General features: G+C 33.0%; 2 protein-coding genes across 4 annotated transcripts; both read left to right on the top strand.

Moving 5' to 3' along the window:
• Window positions 1-327: 327 nt before the first annotated feature.
• LOC114376745 (protein FAR1-RELATED SEQUENCE 4-like) lies at window positions 328-4,739 on the top strand. Of its 3 annotated transcripts, none has more exons than XM_028335000.1 (4): window positions 328-586; window positions 1,317-3,488; window positions 3,555-3,623; window positions 4,420-4,480. In XM_028335000.1, exons 2-3 carry the CDS (start codon window positions 1,434-1,436, stop codon window positions 3,573-3,575), a joined length of 2,076 nt encoding a protein of 691 aa, XP_028190801.1. In that variant the 5' UTR covers window positions 328-586; window positions 1,317-1,433; the 3' UTR covers window positions 3,576-3,623; window positions 4,420-4,480. The 3 variants fall into 3 exon arrangements, with proteins under 3 accessions (XP_028190801.1, XP_028190799.1, XP_028190800.1); XM_028334998.1 differs by having other exon boundaries at window positions 332-586; window positions 3,576-3,623; window positions 4,420-4,739; XM_028334999.1 differs by having other exon boundaries at window positions 332-586; window positions 1,299-3,488; window positions 3,576-3,623; window positions 4,420-4,739.
• A 4,393-nt stretch (window positions 4,740-9,132) lies between these two features.
• On the top strand, window positions 9,133-11,048 carry LOC114376728 (DNA damage-repair/toleration protein DRT100). The gene has a single exon (XM_028334971.1). It carries the CDS (start codon window positions 9,663-9,665, stop codon window positions 10,767-10,769), a length of 1,107 nt encoding a protein of 368 aa, XP_028190772.1. The 5' UTR covers window positions 9,133-9,662; the 3' UTR covers window positions 10,770-11,048.
• Window positions 11,049-21,472: the final 10,424 nt, after the last annotated feature.

The raw sequence follows: 21,472 nt of genomic DNA, 5'->3' as shown, positions 1-21,472 counted from the left end.
ATAGAAAAATTAATTGTAAAAATCATAGATTATATACTTAATACACGTAAAAAAATGAATTGTTAGACTAATTTATTTTATTAACACATAATTATTTTAGAACACATTAAAGAAAATACAAGACATCAAACCAAATTAAAAATGATCCATGTAACAAAACAAATTAACTAAAAACGACTCAAAACATAACTTGAGTTGATCCACCAAACAATTAAAAAAAAAAAACTCAAATCTTAGAAGGCGACTCTCATTGCTCATTTTACATGTGTAGAGTGCCGCTGCCCGCTGCGGCTTAAACAGACCGTTATTAATTAATTTGGGATAAATAAGTTGTTATTATTATTAACAACAAAACACATCTTCGGCCCAATTTTCTGTTTATTGTGTTTTTAATTTATCCTCTACCTGCACGTAGAGTACTCTATAATCATCGATAGATAAACCCTAATTTGTTTTCCGAAGCCAAATTGAGAAGAAAAGACAATAGGTTACTCAAATAACTGGTTAGGGCTTGGATCCGCGCGTATGGAAGCAGGTTTCTCCCATCGAAGGCAAAGCAGAAAGAACGGAAAGGGTTCAAGTCGGAGTGAGTTTACCTCCGCTCGTTTCAATTGCGCTTAATCTCTGCATTTTTTCTAGCTTCATTTTGCTTTTATTCTTCTCATCCGTACACCGCTTCAATTTCTATAAATGATTAATGATTTAATTGAAGTTCTGCTTAAGCTATGATTTTCTTTTGGGTTCCTATCTGCTGCTGGTTTGTGTGAAAAATAAAAAATGCTCTAAACTAGGTAAGGTGCATGTTCAGACTTCAGATAGATAAATTTTATTGAGTTAACTTGTTCGAATTTAGAGAATGAATGTGTCCAGTGTCATCTCGCTTATTAAATTAATGAACAGTATGTTTGAAACGTAGAGTGGATGGAAAGCTAGATAGCTGTTTCTATTTAATTTTTAATACCATAAAGTCAGATTCTGCTAAAGTATACTGGTCCATGTCATAGAGATTCGACAAAGTTTTACGTTGGCCGTCGAAAGCCTAACACAACCCTCTCCTTTTATCCGGGCTTGGGACCGGCTAAGAATAGCAAAGCTAACCTAGGCAGGATTGCTAAAGTATACTGGTAAAAGAGAATTATGCATAAATATAGAGTTAATTAGCTTTGTGGAAATGCTCAGTTTTTTAATACTGCCTGTTTTGACTGTTTTTGAGTCCTTCATTTCTTTACAAAAGATTGTATAATTATATCTATAATATCATTTTTTTAACTCCTGGCTGGCACAATTTCTCAATGAAGCATTGGCCTTCCATTCAGGTACCACCTTTGCTGGATCATTGAGACAAACCTTTGCGTCTTTCATACGTGTGATTCTTTTAGACATGTGAAACAATTGTTTTCTGGAGCTGAAATCTGAATGTTACTGCAATAATTATGGATTCTTCTGCTGTTGTGGGTAGCACAATTTCAGAGCCTCATAGTGATATGGAATTTGAATCTCATGAAGCGGCATATGCATTTTACAAAGAATATGCTAAGTCTGCAGGGTTTGGCACTGCTAAGTTGAGCAGTCGGAGGTCTAGGGCATCAAAAGAATTTATTGATGCCAAATTTTCATGTATAAGATATGGTAATAAGCAGCAATCTGATGATGCAATTAATCCACGCCCGTCTCCAAAAATTGGTTGTAAAGCAAGCATGCATGTGAAGAGAAGGCAAGATGGTAAATGGTATGTCTATAGCTTTGTGAAGGAGCATAATCATGAGCTTTTACCAGCTCAAGCTCATTTTTTTCGGAGTCACAGGAGTTCTGATCCACTAAGTAATGATGTTCGAATGCGAAGGCGCAAGAACTCAAATGCAGTTTCTAAATTATTTACTGCATATCAGAATGTTGATTGCTTAGAGAACTTTGTGAAACATCAACACGATAAAGGACGAAGTTTGGTTCTAGAAGCAGGACATGCTCACTTGCTTCTTGAACTCTTCATGCACATGCAGGAAGAGAATCCAAAATTCTTCTATGCAGTTGATTTGAATGAAGAACATCGACTAAGAAATGTGTTCTGGGTTGATGCTAAAGGCTTGGAAGATTTTACTTATTTTTCTGACGTTGTTTCTTTTGACACAACATATTTTACGAGCAAATATAAAATACCATTGGTAATGTTCATTGGAGTAAACCATCATATTCAACCAACATTGCTTGGCTGTGCATTGATTGCTGATGAGACAATATATACTTTTGCCTGGTTACTGCAAACATGGCTCATAGCAATGGGAGAACGAGCTCCACAAGTGCTTCTCACTGACCAAAACGAGGCTATTAAAGCAGCTGTTGCTGCTTTTCTTCCAGGAACACGTCATTGTTTTTGTTTGTGGCATATTTTGGAAATGATACCAAAACAACTGGAATTTTTTGGTGCGTGGCATGATAGCTTTTTGGAAAAATTTAACAACTGTATATACAAATCATGGACAGAGGAGCAATTTGATAAGAAATGGTGGGAGTTGGTTGACGACTTTAACCTTAGAGATGTTGATTGGGTTCAATCCTTATATGATGACCGTACATGTTGGGCACCAACTTTTATGAAAGATATTTCCTTTGCTGGCTTGTCTACTAGTTCACGCTCTGAAAGTTTAAATTCATTGTTTGACAACTATATCCAAATTGATACTTCATTGAGAGCATTTATAGAACAGTATAGAGTGATTCTTGAAGATAGGCATGAAGAGGAAGCCAAAGCAAATTTTGATGCTTGGCATGAAACACCTGACCTGAAGTCTCCTTCCCCTTTTGAAAAGCAAATGTTGTCAGTTTACACACATGAAATTTTTAGAAAGTTCCAGGTTGAGGTTTTGGGTGCAGCTGCTTGCCATCTTAAGAAAGAAAATGATGGTGTGACTAGTGCTTATACTGTGAAAGACTTTGAAAATAATCAAAACTATATGGTAGAATGGAACACATCAACCTCAGATATATGTTGTTCATGTCATTTGTTTGAATATAAAGGTTATCTCTGTAGACATGCTATTGTTGTTCTACAAATGTCTGGTGTTTTCAGCATTCCACCAAAGTATATATTGCAAAGATGGACAAATGCTGCTATGAGCAGGCATCCTATTGGTGAAAAATTGGAAGAGGTTCAATCAAAGGTGCGACGATTCAATGATTTGTGTAGACGGGCAATAATATTAGGCGAAGAAGGTTCTTTGTCACAAGAAAGTTACTATATGGCTTTAGGTGCCATAAGTGAGGCACTAAAGCAATGTGCAAATTTGAACAACTCTGTTGAGAATGGTATGAGACCTGATGCCTCAAGTACCCATGTTGTTTGTAATGTTGAAGAAGAATATCATTCTATTATTACATCTAAAAATAAGGTCCCTGATCCAAAACCGAATACTGGAAAGAAAGCTGTGAGGTCTGGTATGGCTGGTAGGAGTCTAGGAAGTGTTGAAAACAGTGAAGGAAATAAAGGAAAGGTCAGTTATTTTGATGATTAATGAATTTCCTGCTACTATTAATTTTTTTTAAATAATGTCTTTTAGTTTGCTCTCTTTGTGCTATAGGTATCTCAGGTCGAAGTAGGTAGTGGCAAAGATGGTTTTCAACAAATGGTATGCTATTCCCTAATGCTTATTGATTGCCATCAAACATCTCTAGTTATATTTTGTTTTAATTTTGATGAATAAATTCTGCTAATTCATCAGATTCCATGAAAGACCTGTCTTCTGGGACTGAACTGTTGACTACATTTATTTTGGTATATGCATTAACAGGATATGGTATCCATAAGCAATGAAAAAATTAAAGTAAATTAAAGAAAATGAAAACTAAAGAAACAAGGATGCTAGGAATGCAGTAGGGAAGCCAATCCCTTTGCATATTGAATAAGACAACAACAACCCCTTGAAACTCTCATTAGCCGGGTACCGGAGAGAAGCTAAGAAAAAAAAACCCAAAAGCGAATATAGGGGCAAGGGATGGATGTGTGCAGTTCTGTGGCATCTATAGTGTTCAGGTTTTTTAGCTAGATTTATACGTCACTCACTGGGGAGAGAATAATGTGAAGCCAGTTAGTCTGTCTTGACCTGTGGGATAAACAATGACAAATGCTTGTTAAGATTTGGGTTCAGAAGGGGAAAGAAAAGAAGAGCAGGCTATCAGTTTTAGATTTTTGATCCATTGGATAATAAATTATGCGGATTATAATTTTTGCATGTCTTGTGTAGAAGGATCTGATTGGTGTATGTAATCATACATCTGCAGATTCATTAAACATTATGTTAATGCCAACAAACATTCAATATCTGTATTCTTGATGAGACCATTTTATAAATTGTCATTCAAGTATTAGTGAAAGCATGGGTATGGCATGGTTTTACAATTTTAATCTGTATTTACATGTTACAGGAGCTGACTGATCCAAGATCACACAATGTCATGCCAATGCAGTTTCACAGCGTGGTACCTGCTCTGTTCCATAATGTTTCGTCACCATTTCATACTGCACCTTCAACTCATTTGCACGAGAATCGTTAGCTTGATAAAAAAATGTTTTTTAAAAGGATCTGGTGGCCATGTATAAAGCTGTACTTAAGAAATGGCACTTTTGGAAGGCACTATACCTTTCACTTAATGGTATTTGTGTTGCAGAGCCCAGGAGGCAATTAAATTTGAGTGTTGGTACTAACTTGAGTATCATTGTATTCTAAAGGTAAGTTCACCATAAATGGTCAATGTTGGTAAAAGTCCAATATTATTGTTAAAAGTTAAAAATTAAAATAAAACAAAGGATAAATGATTAATTTTGTCCATAAAAGTACAAGACAATTGATTGTTAACATATTTTTGGGAATTAAATTGACAATAAATAATTAAGTTTAAGGACTAAAATGATAACAGAAACTTTCAAGGACCTTTTTGTCATTTTATTTTATTTAGGGACTAAATTGATAACACTTCATACTTTTAGGAATAATTTGTCATTTACCCTAAAAATGAACTTCCTCCATTATTACTGAATTATTTTTTATAAAAGAAATATTTATCAATTTAATCTTTAAAATTACAAATATTTATCTATTTATTTCTTAAAATTATAAAAAGATTATTTTAGTTATTGAAATTAGTAATATTGACCATTTTAAGTTTAATAATTTGAGGAACTCAAGTGATATCCTTGTAAAATTAGGAACTACATGATCAATACTCGTAATCGAAGTGTCCACATGAACCATATATATATATATATATATGTGTGTGTATGTATATATACCCTGTCCTCGTACATTTTAAAGAACAAGGGATGTTCGCAACGTTAAATTAAGTTCATTGAACTTAAAGAACTTGATAGATTTTAACTAAATTTGATTCTCAGGTAGGATATTGGTCGCCGCAGAACTACTTGAAGCTGAATTCTACATATTTCCTCAATCATCTTTGAACAGATTTTACTTTTCATGTTATCTTTGACTCTTTGTAAGTTTGTAGAGTTCACACTTATTGTAAATTGTAATATAAAAGAGGAAAAAATTTAATGGACACTCTAAACTCTAAAGTAACATGTAGAAAGAGAGTAAAACATATAGATATGATATGATAAAATTTTTATGTGGTAGGAAGAGATAGGAAAAATAAAAGGCATTAATAAGGTGTTTAAAATAATGAGATATTTATGTATCATTAATCATGTACAAGTTGATGTGTTATAAATAATTGCATCCTTTTCTTTTTTACCCGCATCTTTCCCGGTTCCTTGACTTTGCCCCAGTTTTTGAACAAGTTATGTAATCTTTCCCGTGATGTGGCTGTTATTTTTTATATAAAAAAATAGCTTGATTTCTGAATAACGCGTCTCATTTAAAAAAAATGTTTGGTTTCTAAATAGTATGTTCTCCCGTCCTCTCGCGGTCTCGTCTCACTTTACATTATCTATTAATTTGATATTGCACTTACAGGATATCGTTGAAAATTGAAGATAGAACGTAGAATTATTATTAAACTCATAAATTAAAAAATCGTAAACGAAGTGTGTTTGTTTTAGGTTTTCAGCATAGTTTGAAGCTTCCTCACCGCTTTTGGTTACCAAATAAACTAATCCTCAACGCTGTTCGTTGAACTCTCAGGAAATCTGCAACAATCATTTACTTTGAAAGACTTTAGAAGATTTTCTCTCATTGAAGCAAATGTCAGCATACAAAACCTTCTAACTTTCATGTAAGGAACTAAATTTCATCCACGTGTATTTTTTATCTCATGCATGTAGCGATACCTTCCAAGCAAACTGTTTATTTTATTATTAATGTAAATGTAAACTAAATTGTCATGCTCTAAATATTGCGTGACTGAAGGTTAGTTCATGTAATTTGTTCGCAGGAAATGAGGATCAAACGCGTAATGGTCCTCGTTGAATGGCACGTTAATGACGTGTAAATTACATTGTTGATGTTTTAGGAAGAGATAGTGGACCTTTTTTATATTATCAGTAGAGATAGGTTGGGCTTGAACAATATAATTAAAAGAGGCTTTGTGCTCCTGGTGGAGTTGAATTAACCCATACATAGCTTGTACAATACAATATATTTGTTTGCTTCTATAAAGGTGTAATCAACGGTTGCAGAAAGGATGATGGTAGCAAACTCAAGATGGTTTTAGTTACATTCAAGGAAGAGGATAAGGCGAGTTTTTGCGAGGGTTGGTATGGATTTGGTGTCTGTTTAGAAGATCTTTTTTCAACTTATTTCAATAAACTTTTTGGGATAGCATCTTAATTAAGTTATTTAACCAAACAAACTCTTCAAATTCTTACAAACTTTGCAGTTCTGGGTTTCAACAGGCAACTTGGCGACAACATTTTATTGACATGGTTAGTGATTGGGACGTACTAAACGAAAGAGGGGGTCGGCTCCAAATTATATATACATGAATTTAATCAAAATACATTTACAGTGTTTTCATACATTTAATCAAAATACTTTTTATAGTGTTTTCATATATTTAATGTACTAATATAGTGTGACAAGATAAATAATCTTATTTCTTGAGCATGTAGTCAAATATCTTCTTCATATGCATGGAAAAATATTTTTTTGGTAGAACTTAACTCTTACACATATTTTGATAATTCAAGAGATTAGTCATTGATCTCTGACCAAGAAATCCTTTGGACTCATAAACAATAATCCTAAATTGTCATAAACAATAAAATTATTGATTTTTATAATAATTATTTCAAAAATTATATTTAAATTAGTTAATTGTATAAAAAAATTATATCAAAATCAAACTCTATAATTAGATGAATGTAAATTGTAAGCACAAGTTACAAATGTTAATTTTTGTCTCAATGGGATCAACTGATCATATGTTAATCACTACAAATGTACAATTCATTTTTTATTGCTTGAAACTATTTAAGAATTAAACATACTCAATTAGGTGTTATGTAGAGATTAGGGGATAGTCTAAAAAGATAGGAAGAAGAGAAAGATAAATGTGACAAATGATATGATAAAGGAAGAAGGAGAGCAAGAAAAAGAAAAATGAGATGAAAAAGAGAATACATGTATGTATATGTTAAATATTTTCCAATGCTAATTTCTCCCAAAGGAAAAATGGCATTTTTCTTTTCAAGCCAAGACAAACTGTTTGAGTCCCTGGAGTGGAATCCTATGACCAACCATCAGCTGTGTGTGAAGATCATTTTGCACATGGAGAGACATGCTTATTGACAATCATCTTACCTTAAGAAATGGGAGGATCATGGGTTATAACTGGTTTAGTCAAACTAAATTCAAACTGGAGAGGCTCGTGTATCTTCTGCAATCTATTTATTTATATGAAAATAAGGAAGGGAAAAAGTTTGCGTGCCACCCAACTGTCAGGTTTTGTGTGAAATCTTAGTAGAAACAAACAAAATAAAGAAAAGTTGTTTATTTAGCATTTCTTTATTTTATGCAATTGTTCCTGATTCCCATAACTTGGCATATATAAAATCTTGCGGATAAGGTTCCTGGACATTACTTTCCTTCACTGGCTTGGTCGGATTCTTCCTCTTGAATGCAAAGCGAGAGAGCTAATAAAATAATTGAAAACGCGCACATGTACAGCAATATTTTAAACGAGTTTTGTTGCATTCATTTTTGGCTTTCTTGGATTGACAGATAAAATTATACAATTTCCCTTCTCCAAATCTGATATACATGAAAAACATACAAACATATATATAGATAACAGAGCTGCACATATTGATATTACAATTATTATTACTAATATAGCGATGGAGAAAAAAAATAAAATAAGAAATATACGATGGGATTGTCCTTATCGACCAGCGCTGGTGACCCATATGCATATGCGCAATATCTTCATGCAAGTGGGTCATTTTTCAGTGTGTGACCACAAAAAGGCAACTGGATTAATTAACTATCATCCCCCGTTTAATTAGTTCACGTACACAGACTCTGATTTTGATACCGACCACAATAATTATGTTACGGCTAATTAGGTTAAATCAAGGGCATTAATTATGGAATTAAGCTTCCTTGTTCCCTCTAGTCCAAAATAAGATACGGAGACAAAGATTTAGGTACCTGTGGGGTCACTTTGCATTGTACTAATAGTAATACTCGTCGATATACATGGAACATGACAGTGTCCTAACTTCATTTGCCTAGGAAGAACCCTCCCAAATTCATGAACCTACTTTCCTCTTACAAGTATTAATATTGTAATACAAATATATAGTACGCTTTAATATAAAATTTGTGATTGAAATGATTATAGACATATATTTTAGTTATCAATTCTAAGAATTTCCAAACCAAACCAGTTAACGTTGAAGAATTCCTTCCTAACCTACATGTGACAGCTCTTAAACTTAAGCAAGAACTTTCCATTTATACATGTCGATCCTAATTAAAAGACTTTACTTAAATGAACATGCCATATATAGTTGGAATGAAAAAAAAGACATGTACCACAAAAAAAAACCCAAAGTCATAAAGTTAAATAAAAAAGGATGCGAGAACGCGATGATTGCTGCATATATATCCGATTCTGAAAAAAAGAAACAGTAATTACTTTGACAATAAATGAGAAATGAGTTAGAACTTCCAAGGTCCCAATACAATTATCAATGGGTGTATACTATATAGCATATAGAATAGAAGCTTGCGAGCGAGTCTCATAATTTAGTTTGGATCTGGTCCTTTCTCCACCATGTGCATGCTTCAACTCTAATCTCTATCTGTCACACCATTTCCCTTCTACCCACAAACTTATCCCTCTCCCCCCATGTTCAGTTGTTCCTCCTATTTTCTTCAATTTAAAAACTAAAGAAAATAAATTGACCAGATCACAGTCCTATAACTAGTCTCCAAGATCACTTCACCAGTTAGGAACTCTGTAAGGGGCAAACTCGTCACTCGCCCACAAAACTTGAATCAACAACAGTACTATAAATACCAGCATTGTCAGAATCCCAAACTCCAATGCAAGTAGCCACACACCCCTCCCACCGATTCATTAACTTCACACACAGACACGGTGTTTCCACCACACCATAGCATATAGTACTAGTAGATTAAACGCCAAAGAAATAAATTACTCACTTTCACGTAAACCATAACGTGCTTCCACCGCAACCAACCACAATGGGTGCCGTTAGGTCCATAACGGTGTTGCTACTAGTGTTATTTATGGCCATGAGCTCCGGCGTGCGCTCGTGTCCGCCGTCGGACAGGGCGGCGCTGCTGGCATTCAAGGCGGCGCTCCACGAACCCTACCTGGGAATCTTCAACTCGTGGACCGGCGCCGACTGCTGCCACAAGTGGTACGGCGTGAGCTGCGACCAGGAGACCCGCCGCGTCGCCGACATCAACCTCCGCGGCGAGTCGGAGGAGCCGATCTTCGAGCGCGCCCACCGCACCGGCTACATGACCGGCTACATCTCGCCGGCGATCTGCAAGCTCGCGCGCCTCTCCAGCATCACCATCGCCGACTGGAAGGGAATCTCCGGCGAGATCCCGCGCTGCATCACGACCCTCCCGTTCCTCCGCATCGTCGACCTCATCGGAAACCGCCTCTCCGGCTCCATTCCCGCCGACATCGGCAGACTCCATCGGCTCACGGTGCTCAACGTCGCCGACAATCTCATCTCCGGAACAATCCCAACCTCGCTGGCGAACCTCAGCAGTCTCATGCACTTGGATCTCCGAAACAACCTCTTCTCCGGGCCCATTCCAAGAAACTTCGGTTCTCTCAGCATGCTGAGCCGGGCCTTGCTCAGCGGAAACAGGCTAAGTGGGGCCATCCCGAGCTCGGTTTCTCAGATTTACCGTCTGGCGGATCTGGATCTGTCTCGTAACCAGATTTCTGGGCCCATTCCGGAGTCGCTGGGTAAAATGGCGGTTTTATCGACACTAAACTTGGATATGAATAAACTCTCTGGGCCCATTCCGGTGAGTCTGTTTAGTTCCGGAATCAGTGACTTAAACCTGAGCCGGAACGCCTTGGAGGGAAACATACCGGACGCGTTCGGCGTGAGGTCTTATTTCACTGCTCTGGATTTGTCGTATAATAACCTAAAAGGGGCCATACCTAAGTCCATATCCTCTGCTTCCTATATTGGGCACTTGGATTTGAGTCATAACCATCTCTGTGGCAAGATTCCCCTTGGCTCTCCTTTTGATCATCTCGAAGCCTCCTCCTTTGTCTACAACGATTGTCTCTGCGGGAAGCCCCTCAAACCTTGCTACTAGCTCACCATTACATGCAAACTCAAATATCTTGGAAAAATATATGTATATTTGCAGTTAGACCAGTGTGTACCTTCCTTAGTTAACTCATCGGTCCGTTTCATGTATCAATTTGTTGTTTGTTATCGCGATCGTGATATAGTAAATGTAGTACTATATGATTGGGCCTACGCTACGCTAAATAAATTACTACAACTGTTCTTATAAGGTCCTCGCACGTCGTTTTTATCTGCATGAATTTGTACCAGGTACTCACTATCTATCTATCAACCAATTCAACTACATAAGGATCCAAAATTTTACGTCATTCTTTTCTTCGTTTTCATTGCAATCATTTCTCGTGGAGTGGACAACCCAATTCCAATCAATGATCAATCGCTGGCTAGACCAGTCAACTTTATTATGTGATACGTGAAAGTGAGCATTTAGCGTTATAATTGGATTCAAAGATAATATGGAAGTGAGTACGAATGAAAGGTGTTATGACCTCAAGTCTGCGCCCATTTTTAGGGTCTCAATATTTAAGGTTTGTTCGATTAAATATATTTCAGTAAATTAAAAAATATATATTTATAAATAACATGTGACTTCATATTGAATCAAAAGAAATATGTGTTTCAGTATTTGGATAATAGAATGGGATGAAATAATAATAATAATAATAATAATAATAACTGTATCGTTAAATTACTAATATACCCCTATAATTAATGTAATGTTTAGTGTTATAGTCTCAACAAATAATTGCCATTTTTAGTATTATATATATGAAAATGTGTAATGTACAATAATTATTTTTGATAATAATAACTCTATCGTTTATATTTTTTTTTATAAATGATAGATAAAAGAGAAATTATTTTTCTGTGAAGGACAATAATTACACCTAACAAATACTACTGTCGAGTGTCGATGATGATAAAGTTTAACAATGAAATATCGCCTTTTATTATTGTAAGCTCATATATATCTCAATATCTAATATAAATGAAAAGTTATGTCACCGACATGGGCTCAAATACTAGTCGCTTTCAGGTTGATTACTTACTTTATACTTGCAATGTGGAAATTGCTCTTCAATCATTCGCTTGTTGCCTTAACAGTTAACACCCTTCTAGCTTGACTTTTGGTTACCTAGTATTGATTTGAATCATCAAAATTGTTAAAAAAAAGTAATTAATTTTCATTTAGTAACGCACCTTTACTAATAATTACCCTTACGATAATGGTTAAAACTTTACATTCATTAATATGAATTTCTATTATTTTTATATATTCACTTCAAAATTAATTGTTCTTATTCATCTGCCATTTATACTCTCACTGTAAATAAAAGAAAAATAATAATGAAAGTCATATATATAGAAAGGCGAAAAAGTTTTTCAAAATATACAAAAACATCAATTATATTTCTTAATTTGTGAGTTGTTTTTTAAAGAACAACCTCCCCATTTAATTTTTTTGACAGGTCTAAAGATAGTAATACAATTAAAAATTAATAATTAATTCTATTTTAAAATTTAAAATAAAAAATCTCGAAGAATATATGCGTGTACGTGTGTGCATTAATGAGTTTTATTAATCTGGAGTTATTAATTAAGAAGAATAATTGCTGAATATTTCATTAATATATAGTTATTAGTGGTACTAGTTGAGAAGAATAATTGTTGAAGGTTTTATTATTTTAAAGTTATTAACTGAAAAGAATACTTGCTGAACAGGGGATCTAAAATCCAAATGTCTCCACTCATAGCATAAAGACATGAGATATCACAAAAAAGTAAACAAATGATAATGTTAGATGTAGGGACAAAATGAGTGGATATGAGTAAGAAACGCTAGACACCGCACGTGGTGAGATATAATGACTAAGATCGTAGCTGGAGCACTGAAGAAGGAAGGAGCCTCTGAAAGTGATATGATGAATAATTGCTAATCCATTCATAACCTTAATTGGTTTGGTCTTGTACTCTCATTTCTTCTGCCATTTTGGTCTGATCAGTTAGTGGATTGCAAACAACATTCTCTTATCGTTTCCAAGGGCGTGTTCGTTTGTGTGAAAATAGAGTAAAAACGAAAAAAAATAATAATAATATGAAACTTATATTTTATATTTTACTTCAATTTTATTTTATCTTCATTTAATCTTTTTTATTTCTTGTCTCTCTGTGGAACGGACCCTAAGCGCAATGAAAGGCATCACACTAATGAGATAGCTCTATTTCGGATCTTCTTTCCCTTTCTTTATGGTGAAAAGAAACAAATCCATTTTCTTTCCTTTCTTTTCTTTATCCTATTTCTTACTTATTGCTTTCCTTCTCATAGTGTTTAATTGAAGTGGAGGAGTTTTAAAAAACTTTTCTTTTTGGGTTGGTTTAGTTTTTAATAAGAGAAATGGAAACAGAGGGAACCAAAGTTCTGCGTCACCTAATTTGAGTTTTTCTCTTATAATTGGATTTGAAGGGGGCAAAGAGGGAATTTGAATTTTAAAAAAATATATTTTCACCTCTTGTAAATTAAACAAAGAATATAGCTATTTTTTCTCTCTTTCTCTAACCAAATATTTAATTGAATTTCCTATCTTCCTCTCCATTAAAACAAACTGCTCAAAAGGGGTTAATTGCCAATAATTAGTAAAACAAAATTTAAATCTCAGGTGCTGAAACTGAAACAGGCTGTAAGCATATTTTTTGGACTACGACAAAACCTTAACACGGACTAATCTAAAATGGAGTAATACTAATATTTTTAAATACTTGAATTCGAAAATTTCAACTTAATTAAGATGGAATAAATCCTTGGTAGTTGATCTAATGATTATGTCTATTGGCCTTTTTGTTTGCATTTGACTTGTACAACTCCTCCGGGTGAAATAATTTTGAAACGTGTTTTCAGTGGCTCATATTATGCCACTTGGTTGTAACGTGAACCATATCGCATCTAGAGCCGAAATTACAACAAGTGCTTGTTCCCACCACTGACTCCTAGCGACAAACGGCAAAAAATGACTAGGTTAGGCAATATCAAAGTGAAAATTCTGGTGGTGTCAATTCAATAGTAACTGTTGATATTTATTGACATTTCATAAAAATATTTATAAAACATTTATTTATTATATAAAAATATATTCGATAAAATGTTCATATTTTTTACATAAGAAATATTATCTTTTCAAGAATGCTCTTATTAACTAGTATTTTAAAAATACCGAGTAAATAATCAATAAATGAAAAAAATGTTAAAATTACGGTAAAATTATATCAAGAATCACTGTCGAGGAAAAGAGGTAATAATTAACACTTTTTCATTACTTTTTTTCTTCTCTATTTTTTTAACATGTTTGGAATGTGGGTGAGGTGAGCAAAATTATGTTCACTATTATAGGGAACTTCAAGTAGCTTATTGTTGCTTTAAGAAAACCACAATTTTTTACATGATTTCATGGGAGCCATCACGATTTTTGCGATATCCAAACACACGGCTAATTCTTTAATGAAAGTCCAATAAACATTCTTCTTGTAAAATGACTCGTGTAACTTTATATATACATGCTTATTGTTACTTAATTTACTTATTTGTAATTCTTGAGATGAGAGTAGTCAGTAAATGCATTAATGTTGTTCTCACTTGTAAAATAATAGCACTATCCCTGACTCTAAGTGACCTGCCATAATACTAATGCACACAAAGTTGAATCCTAATTTCTTTTTGGGTAGCAGAAGCCTATATGTACACTGCAAAACAAGCTTCCCCATAATTGGGAAACTCATCCATTTCATGCATCTTTATCAATCACTGAATCGCAATGCAGTATGCTATATATACTAATTAAACACTCACCAATAATTAATTAAAAACAGTTTGTATATATAAGAGCTTTCTAAAAAGATATAAGAGCTTTCTATATATAATACCAACAGTCCAACATAGTGTGACCATACACTATAAAACTCAAAGTAAAAGAAAGTACCATAGAAAAACATTCTATAATTAATTGAATAAAAGATACAACTAATTGATAGTGAGTATGAACTCTATTTGTAGAGCTTATTAAAGTTAACAAATAAGTACTTCTAACAAACTTATAACAACTCATTCATATTCTTAAGAAACTAACCACTGTTAAAAGTTTAGCTCAAGTGCAGGGAGCGCGTGTGAACAGAACAACCCAGCTACTCTCAGTTTTTCAACACTGCATGAAGAACAGTACAGGTGCGTAGCATTCAATGATAGTGGAAAATATCTCCAATGAGCATATCAAAAAATTGTGGGGAACCTGCACTGCATGGGGCATCCTTCATGCACTCACAAAGGTACCATTTGATAGAGTGAAAAAAAAAAGTGAAATAAGATAAAAAATTTGAATTAAAATAGAACTTAAAAGTGTGAATTCAATCTTATTTCATTTTTTTTTTCGTTTTCTTCCTATGAAAACAAACAGAGAAAAAAAAATCATAATAGTACACTACAGAAAAGGCTAGCTAGGTACTCATTTATTGTTATCACCTCTTGTACTCACTGACTTGTGCATGAGAATTCTTGATTCCTTCTAGATGATCACACTTGAACTTCACTCCAAGAATACCTTCAATTTTAAAGGCATCCCTTAAGATTCTCGTAACTCCAACGAATATTCCACCTCATCACACCGGTGCAGAACTAAAATTAGTTGTTTATCAGTAAAGTAATGAAGCGTCAAGTTTGTCATTTAACTTAGTCTTCTAACGAGTTAGAGATAATAGTTCAAATCAGTTGTATATTTGTTCCTTTATTCCCAAGTTAATGGGGGCCTAGCAACCATTTAATTGATGCATTTTTAAGTTGTCATTGACGTTTAAATTATCTGAATTATTCTTTTATTAATGTTAATCTTATATTCTCTGTCTCGTATGTGACCTGGGTTAACCTACTGAAAAATCGTTGTTCTGTCACTATAGGTTTTTTTATGCTAGAACTCCTAGGAGATTATCGCAGGCGAATAAGGTTTTTTTCTTTTTTTTTTTGGTACTTGCTATTTACACCTCAGTTTTTTTTTATCAATAAAAGACACGCGGCAAACAGGCCCAAAAAGAACCAAAACACTCCCGCAAGAGTGGCCCAGCAGTACACTAGAAATCTAACAAGCATCTCATTTCTCAAGTACGCTCACTCAATGACGCTTGCAGTAAGTACACCAGGCAAGTTGAATAACCAAACATGTAACAAAACTCAGTGAATTTGGATTAGATTAAACTTTACAAATTAATATTGAGTTAAATTTATTATTATAAATTGTGTTTCTAAAAATAATTCAAGTCTTCCTTTTACAAAACTGAATTTCTAAAAATTTATTTAACGTGCAAGCATATTTTTAAGAATAACCAAAGATGTAGGAAAATTGAGTTTGGACTTTGAAACGCCACAAACTGAAAACTAAACATACCTAAGTTCTTGAAGATACTGTTATTACACTTTGGGTTTCATGCTTTTCGCTCTAATTTTCCTACATCTTGGCGGGTTGCTAATGTTCATATTGGGGTCCTCACTGGCCATGTAGCATTTCTATTAATTCAATCGAGTGCATTTCTATTTATCGAAAGTTTTTCAATTTTTTCTAACCCTAGGTTTCAAAAAATTTTAAGAAGACAAAATAATAATAGGTTCTTTTTTAAAAAAAAACTGATAAAGAAAGAAATGATTTATAATAAACTCCATTTTGAAACTTATCTCGTGTTTATAAAAATTACTTATGATATGTTTATAAGTTGTTTTTAACGTGACAAATCAATAGAACGATAAACTTAGAGAGTAAGGATGATAAGGAGTAGAATGAAGCTTCTTTCGAATAGGAGTGTACTCCAGAAAATAAGAGAGAAATGGAAAATTAAAAAGCTAACTTTTCATGTAAATTCATTCCACTTTTGACAGAACCATTACAAGGGATTTATAGCAGTGGCATGGTGGCAAGTTGCACTTTGCACTACCCTCACTCACTCAACAATTTCCTAACCAACTCAGCAACTAACCAAATGTAATACTGAATGCAATAACATAATGCATAATGGAATGCAATAACAGAATGCTAAAACTGAGTGCTAACAATGGCAACTGCTTTGTAGAACAAAAGGGGACATATGGAAATATTGGGCTGGGCTCATAACAGTCACTTAGCCAACAGTGGTCGTATCAAAGGAATTTAGTTATTTGAATGCTTAATTCATTTTGATAAATTAAATAATGCACAAAATGATTAAGCCACATCAGTCCCATATAGCAGCACCTTTAATGTTGAAATAAACCGTATAAGGCACATCAGTGAAGGGCAATAACGGTTCCAGAAGAAAAATCCTGTAAATGTAGCGTCAGAGTCTACAACTGTTAGAGGATGTTCTATTCCTTAGTGGATGATCAATAGAGGATGTTCTAACATCACTGATTTACCAATATCATCTGTCCTTGCATGAGCCGAAACAGTTCCAGGCTGAGGTTGAGTTTGTCAAATCAGCTTGGGAACTGACTGTTGTAGCCGGCTGGAATTGCACTAATCCAGTGTTTTATAGAAGTATTTGGTGCAGATTTAATGTTCCAATCACCAGTGATCTGACCAGCAAGAAGATAGGCCCAGGCAGGGTTGTGTAAGCTACTAGGTCATTGATAGGTCTTAAATTTTTTTAGGGCCTCAACAATTTTATACATTTTTTAATAATTTTTTTATTAATTTGAATTATTAAATGATAAATTCTGTTATGTTATAGTATAATTTATTATATACTTTTATTTTTACTAATAAGACCATAAATATTATTGTTTCAAAAAAAGACCATAGATATTAAATATAGATGTAAATATTATTATAAATAATTTAAGTGTAATTTTATTATTTATTTAAGAAAGTTTAGAAAATTATTTTACATCTATTTTGGATCTACCTCTTTCCTTCTTAAAAATTATTGAAATTAGTATAGAGTTTAAATTTATAATTGATATATATGAAAAAAAATATTTTGGTGCAAATATTGATGTCAAGATCATATGCATATAACTAAAATTCTATTTGTATAAATTATTTTGTATTTAAAAGTATATCTTTAATTTGGAACTCAATTTGAATGCATTTTCAAATACTAAATCATAATCAATTTTTATTTGAATTCTAAAAATTGAAAAAAAAGTATATTACTCTTGATTTATTTTTAAAAATAAAGATGTTGCAAAAGTACATACTAAAAAAAAATACTCTAATTAAAGTATCACACTATATCAAAAGATTATTTTTTCTAAAACATGCATTGTTTCTAAAATATTATTAATAAACTTGTAATTATAATTATTGTCGAAAAAAAAATTAAAACTAAAATTATTTAAATCTTATATAACATTACCTATGTCAAAAAATAAGTTGATTGAATTTGTGGTTTATATATTAAAAATAAAATATTTAAATATTAAATTTTGATGAGTATAGAATAAATAAATAAAATAATGATAATAAATTAAAACTTAAATATAAATTTTGTCTTAGGCCTTATCACTGCTAAACACGGTCCTGAGATAGGGACCATAAAGAATTGCTTGAATAGAGGCATATTTAGTCCTATCATGTATTTGATTCAAAACGCTATATCAGTAATGTGAAGTACATGATTAATTTTTCCATTAGAAATATACACTGAATCCGTTATTGAAATTGAAGGCTTAGCTTGTCACCAGAATTCCATTTTCGCGTGATCGACAGAAAATTGCCTACAGGTCCAATAAGTTGCAATTGTTAATTTTCTCTTTATATCTATCTATATTTCTATTTTCTAACAACTACGGTGAAATCTCTACCTTTTGGTGCTAAGTAAAGAGAGATTCACACCTGGCGCTGGCAGAGTTAAAGTCTCATTATTTAATATGCCCTTTGCACCATCCCTGTGCATCCAAGTTGGTAGTCTCAAGTTAAGCGTAGACGAATCACCAGTTTTCTGCACAAGTAGATAGGTTTTAGAAGACTAATTAAGAAGAGAAGGATTTTAAACTTGGTAGCTTGTTGATTTCTTGTGAACAAGGTAAAAAAAATTGACATTATTAAGCCACATTTCCATCACCTGTCACCAGAAGATATTGTAACAAGTCCATTATCTCTCTTGGCAATCAAAATTTTGAAAAAATTAACTAATTAAATTGGCATAATCAAGTTGATAGATCAATTTATTTTATCATATAATGAATCCATCTTCATTTAATATTTGTCTGGATGTAGCATTTATAAATCTGTACTGTTATTTGCATTTTTTAAGTTCTATCAATAAAGACTGTTATTCAAATCCTAATATAAACTAAAATTCAAGCAAAAGCAGCCATCTTCTATATCACTATTATTCTAGTTATATCGTCATGCTTCAGCATTATAAAAAAATATGGCTGAGCTGTGACAGTATTAGACTATAACGAGAAATTATACTTTCTTTTTCACATTACAGATGACCATGATTCATTGATCATAAAATAATGATCACAAACAAACCACAAGTAGGGTGAAAATTTGACATGTATTCCTTTCTCCTGATTAGTTACATATCAGTAGATCCCTAACCAGGCTTAGCATTTGTTTAAACTGAAAGCATTAGTAGAGAAAGGGTTAGGACAAAACAGAACAAATAAAGCCAGATTAACTGCTATAGTGTTTACTCTAGAAGGTATCTAAGATAAATGCTTGGCTACATGAGATGCATAATACAATGTTACAATCACCTTAGCAGGGGAAAATGTAAATGACACTCGTATATAGGAAAGGATCCCATGAAGAAGCTGGAACCACTGTCTGATTAAGGATAATTTGCCCAGATTTCCAGTTAAATAAGCTTGATATGTACGGGATGATGTAAAGAGTAGGATTTTCCCCTTGCTCTTCAAAATAGATAAAATCTCCCAGCTTTGAGAATGATTCAATTCCTACTAAACAGGGAAAAAAATGAGAACATTTGAGTATGGAGTACAGAAATGATATGGTGTAGTGTGACACTTTGAAGCCATTTATAAAGTATGATGGACATAGCATAGGGGCACCTGTTCCATAGCAGCACCGGAAACTATCAAACTTGTTTCCCCAACCAAAGTAAGTTTTAGCCTTGGAAACCCCACGGCCTTGTGGAAGCATATATATCACCACTCCAGGTTCTGTTCCTCTTTGAATGCTCAATACACCATTTGTTAAGGCACGCTCACAATAATCTGCATATGATACTTTTTTGGCCCATGTAAACAAGTGCGTGAGACCTGAAAAATTGTTTTTCATTCTTGTACTTGAGGACAATGTAAAAGCTTCAATATAATAAATTAAGGTTTATTTACAAATATTTAAGTGTTAGATGTGCTCACTCACTTATAAACACATAAATATCCACAAATACATACTAATGTAATGCATCGTCATGTGATAATAAACCTACCATTTTATATACTCATTTTCAGCTTCTCAAGTATTCCATGATGACTGATGAAGATTGGCTGTACCTTCAGCATATTGTAAGTTGTGCATGATTCCTCATTGTCGGTAGATTCTAGGGTGTCTACCATTCTCTTTGGATCACTCCTATGCAGAAAAATCGAAGTAAAGCATTTTTTTTAGAAATAATAATAATAAAATAATTATTTTCCTCATAACTTTTAATAAAATAAAATTCATGATAAATGATGCTACAAAAGAAATTCATGATAATTTTTTATCTTAATTTTGTGATTTTTCAAGAGAAAGAAATTCTAATTAATATGAAGTTCAACCAAGTAAATAAAATCTGACAAAAAATTATTTGTATCTATCAGGAAATTCGGATAATAATTCAACTATTCAACGGAAATTGATATACATTATTAATTTATATTGTTACTACGACATATTTATTATTAGTCTGCTAGCTTATACTCCATGCTTTTATTATTATAATTTAATTTTTATTAAACCGTCGTCATTAAATAGTATGAAGGAGCTTGTTATAAATAAGTGAAGAATTCAAGGGTTTAAGTTTTATTGGTTAATATAAAAAATTAAGGGGAAAAAACATTTGGCAGAAATCATGTTGAGATAATGGTGTAACAAATTTCGTCGTATTTTGTATCATATTATCTCGCATTTCTCTTTTCATTAAATAAAGTTCATACCTACAAAAAGTATATATCTAACCACTAACATTATATTCGTCAGTAAATTAATAATTTTTTTAGTGAAGAAATCAATTAGAGGGTGAACTTAAGATGCTTCATGCCTTCATTGGTACAGAAAAAAAATGCTTCATTGCTGAAAAAGATGCCTCCGAATTATTTACAACTTACAATAACAAAGTTCTAACTTGTAAATTGTAATGCCAACCGCCAAGTCACGTGGTCAGAAAAGGATGATAGGATTCGGGCGTTCTTTGAATGCATTAAGGAGACTTTTATGCAGAAGAATGATACTTTTATTTGTTTTGGGTTTTGACGGCAGTTTATTTATTTTTTTATCAACTTATGTTAATTGTTATTTTTTAAAGAATGAATGTTAACGGGAGATTGAAATTCACCACTTCCCTTCTCTTTCTCTCTTCAATCCTTCTTTCTAATAATCAAATCAACCTTGCAAAATGAAATGATTTGCATGTGCACACTTTTCCATTCAACATATATATAGGCTTTCCGATTACTTTTCACATCCAAAGTTAAAGGTAATCTAATTTCCACTAAAAAGCTTATTAGACTAAATTATTCCT

Source organism: Glycine soja, chromosome 11 (assembly GCF_004193775.1).
Source record: "Glycine soja cultivar W05 chromosome 11, ASM419377v2, whole genome shotgun sequence".
Classification (NCBI taxonomy): Eukaryota; Viridiplantae; Streptophyta; class Magnoliopsida; order Fabales; family Fabaceae; genus Glycine; species Glycine soja.
The sequence above is the reverse complement of the archived record's forward strand: the minus strand, read 5'-3'. Positions and strand labels throughout refer to the sequence as shown.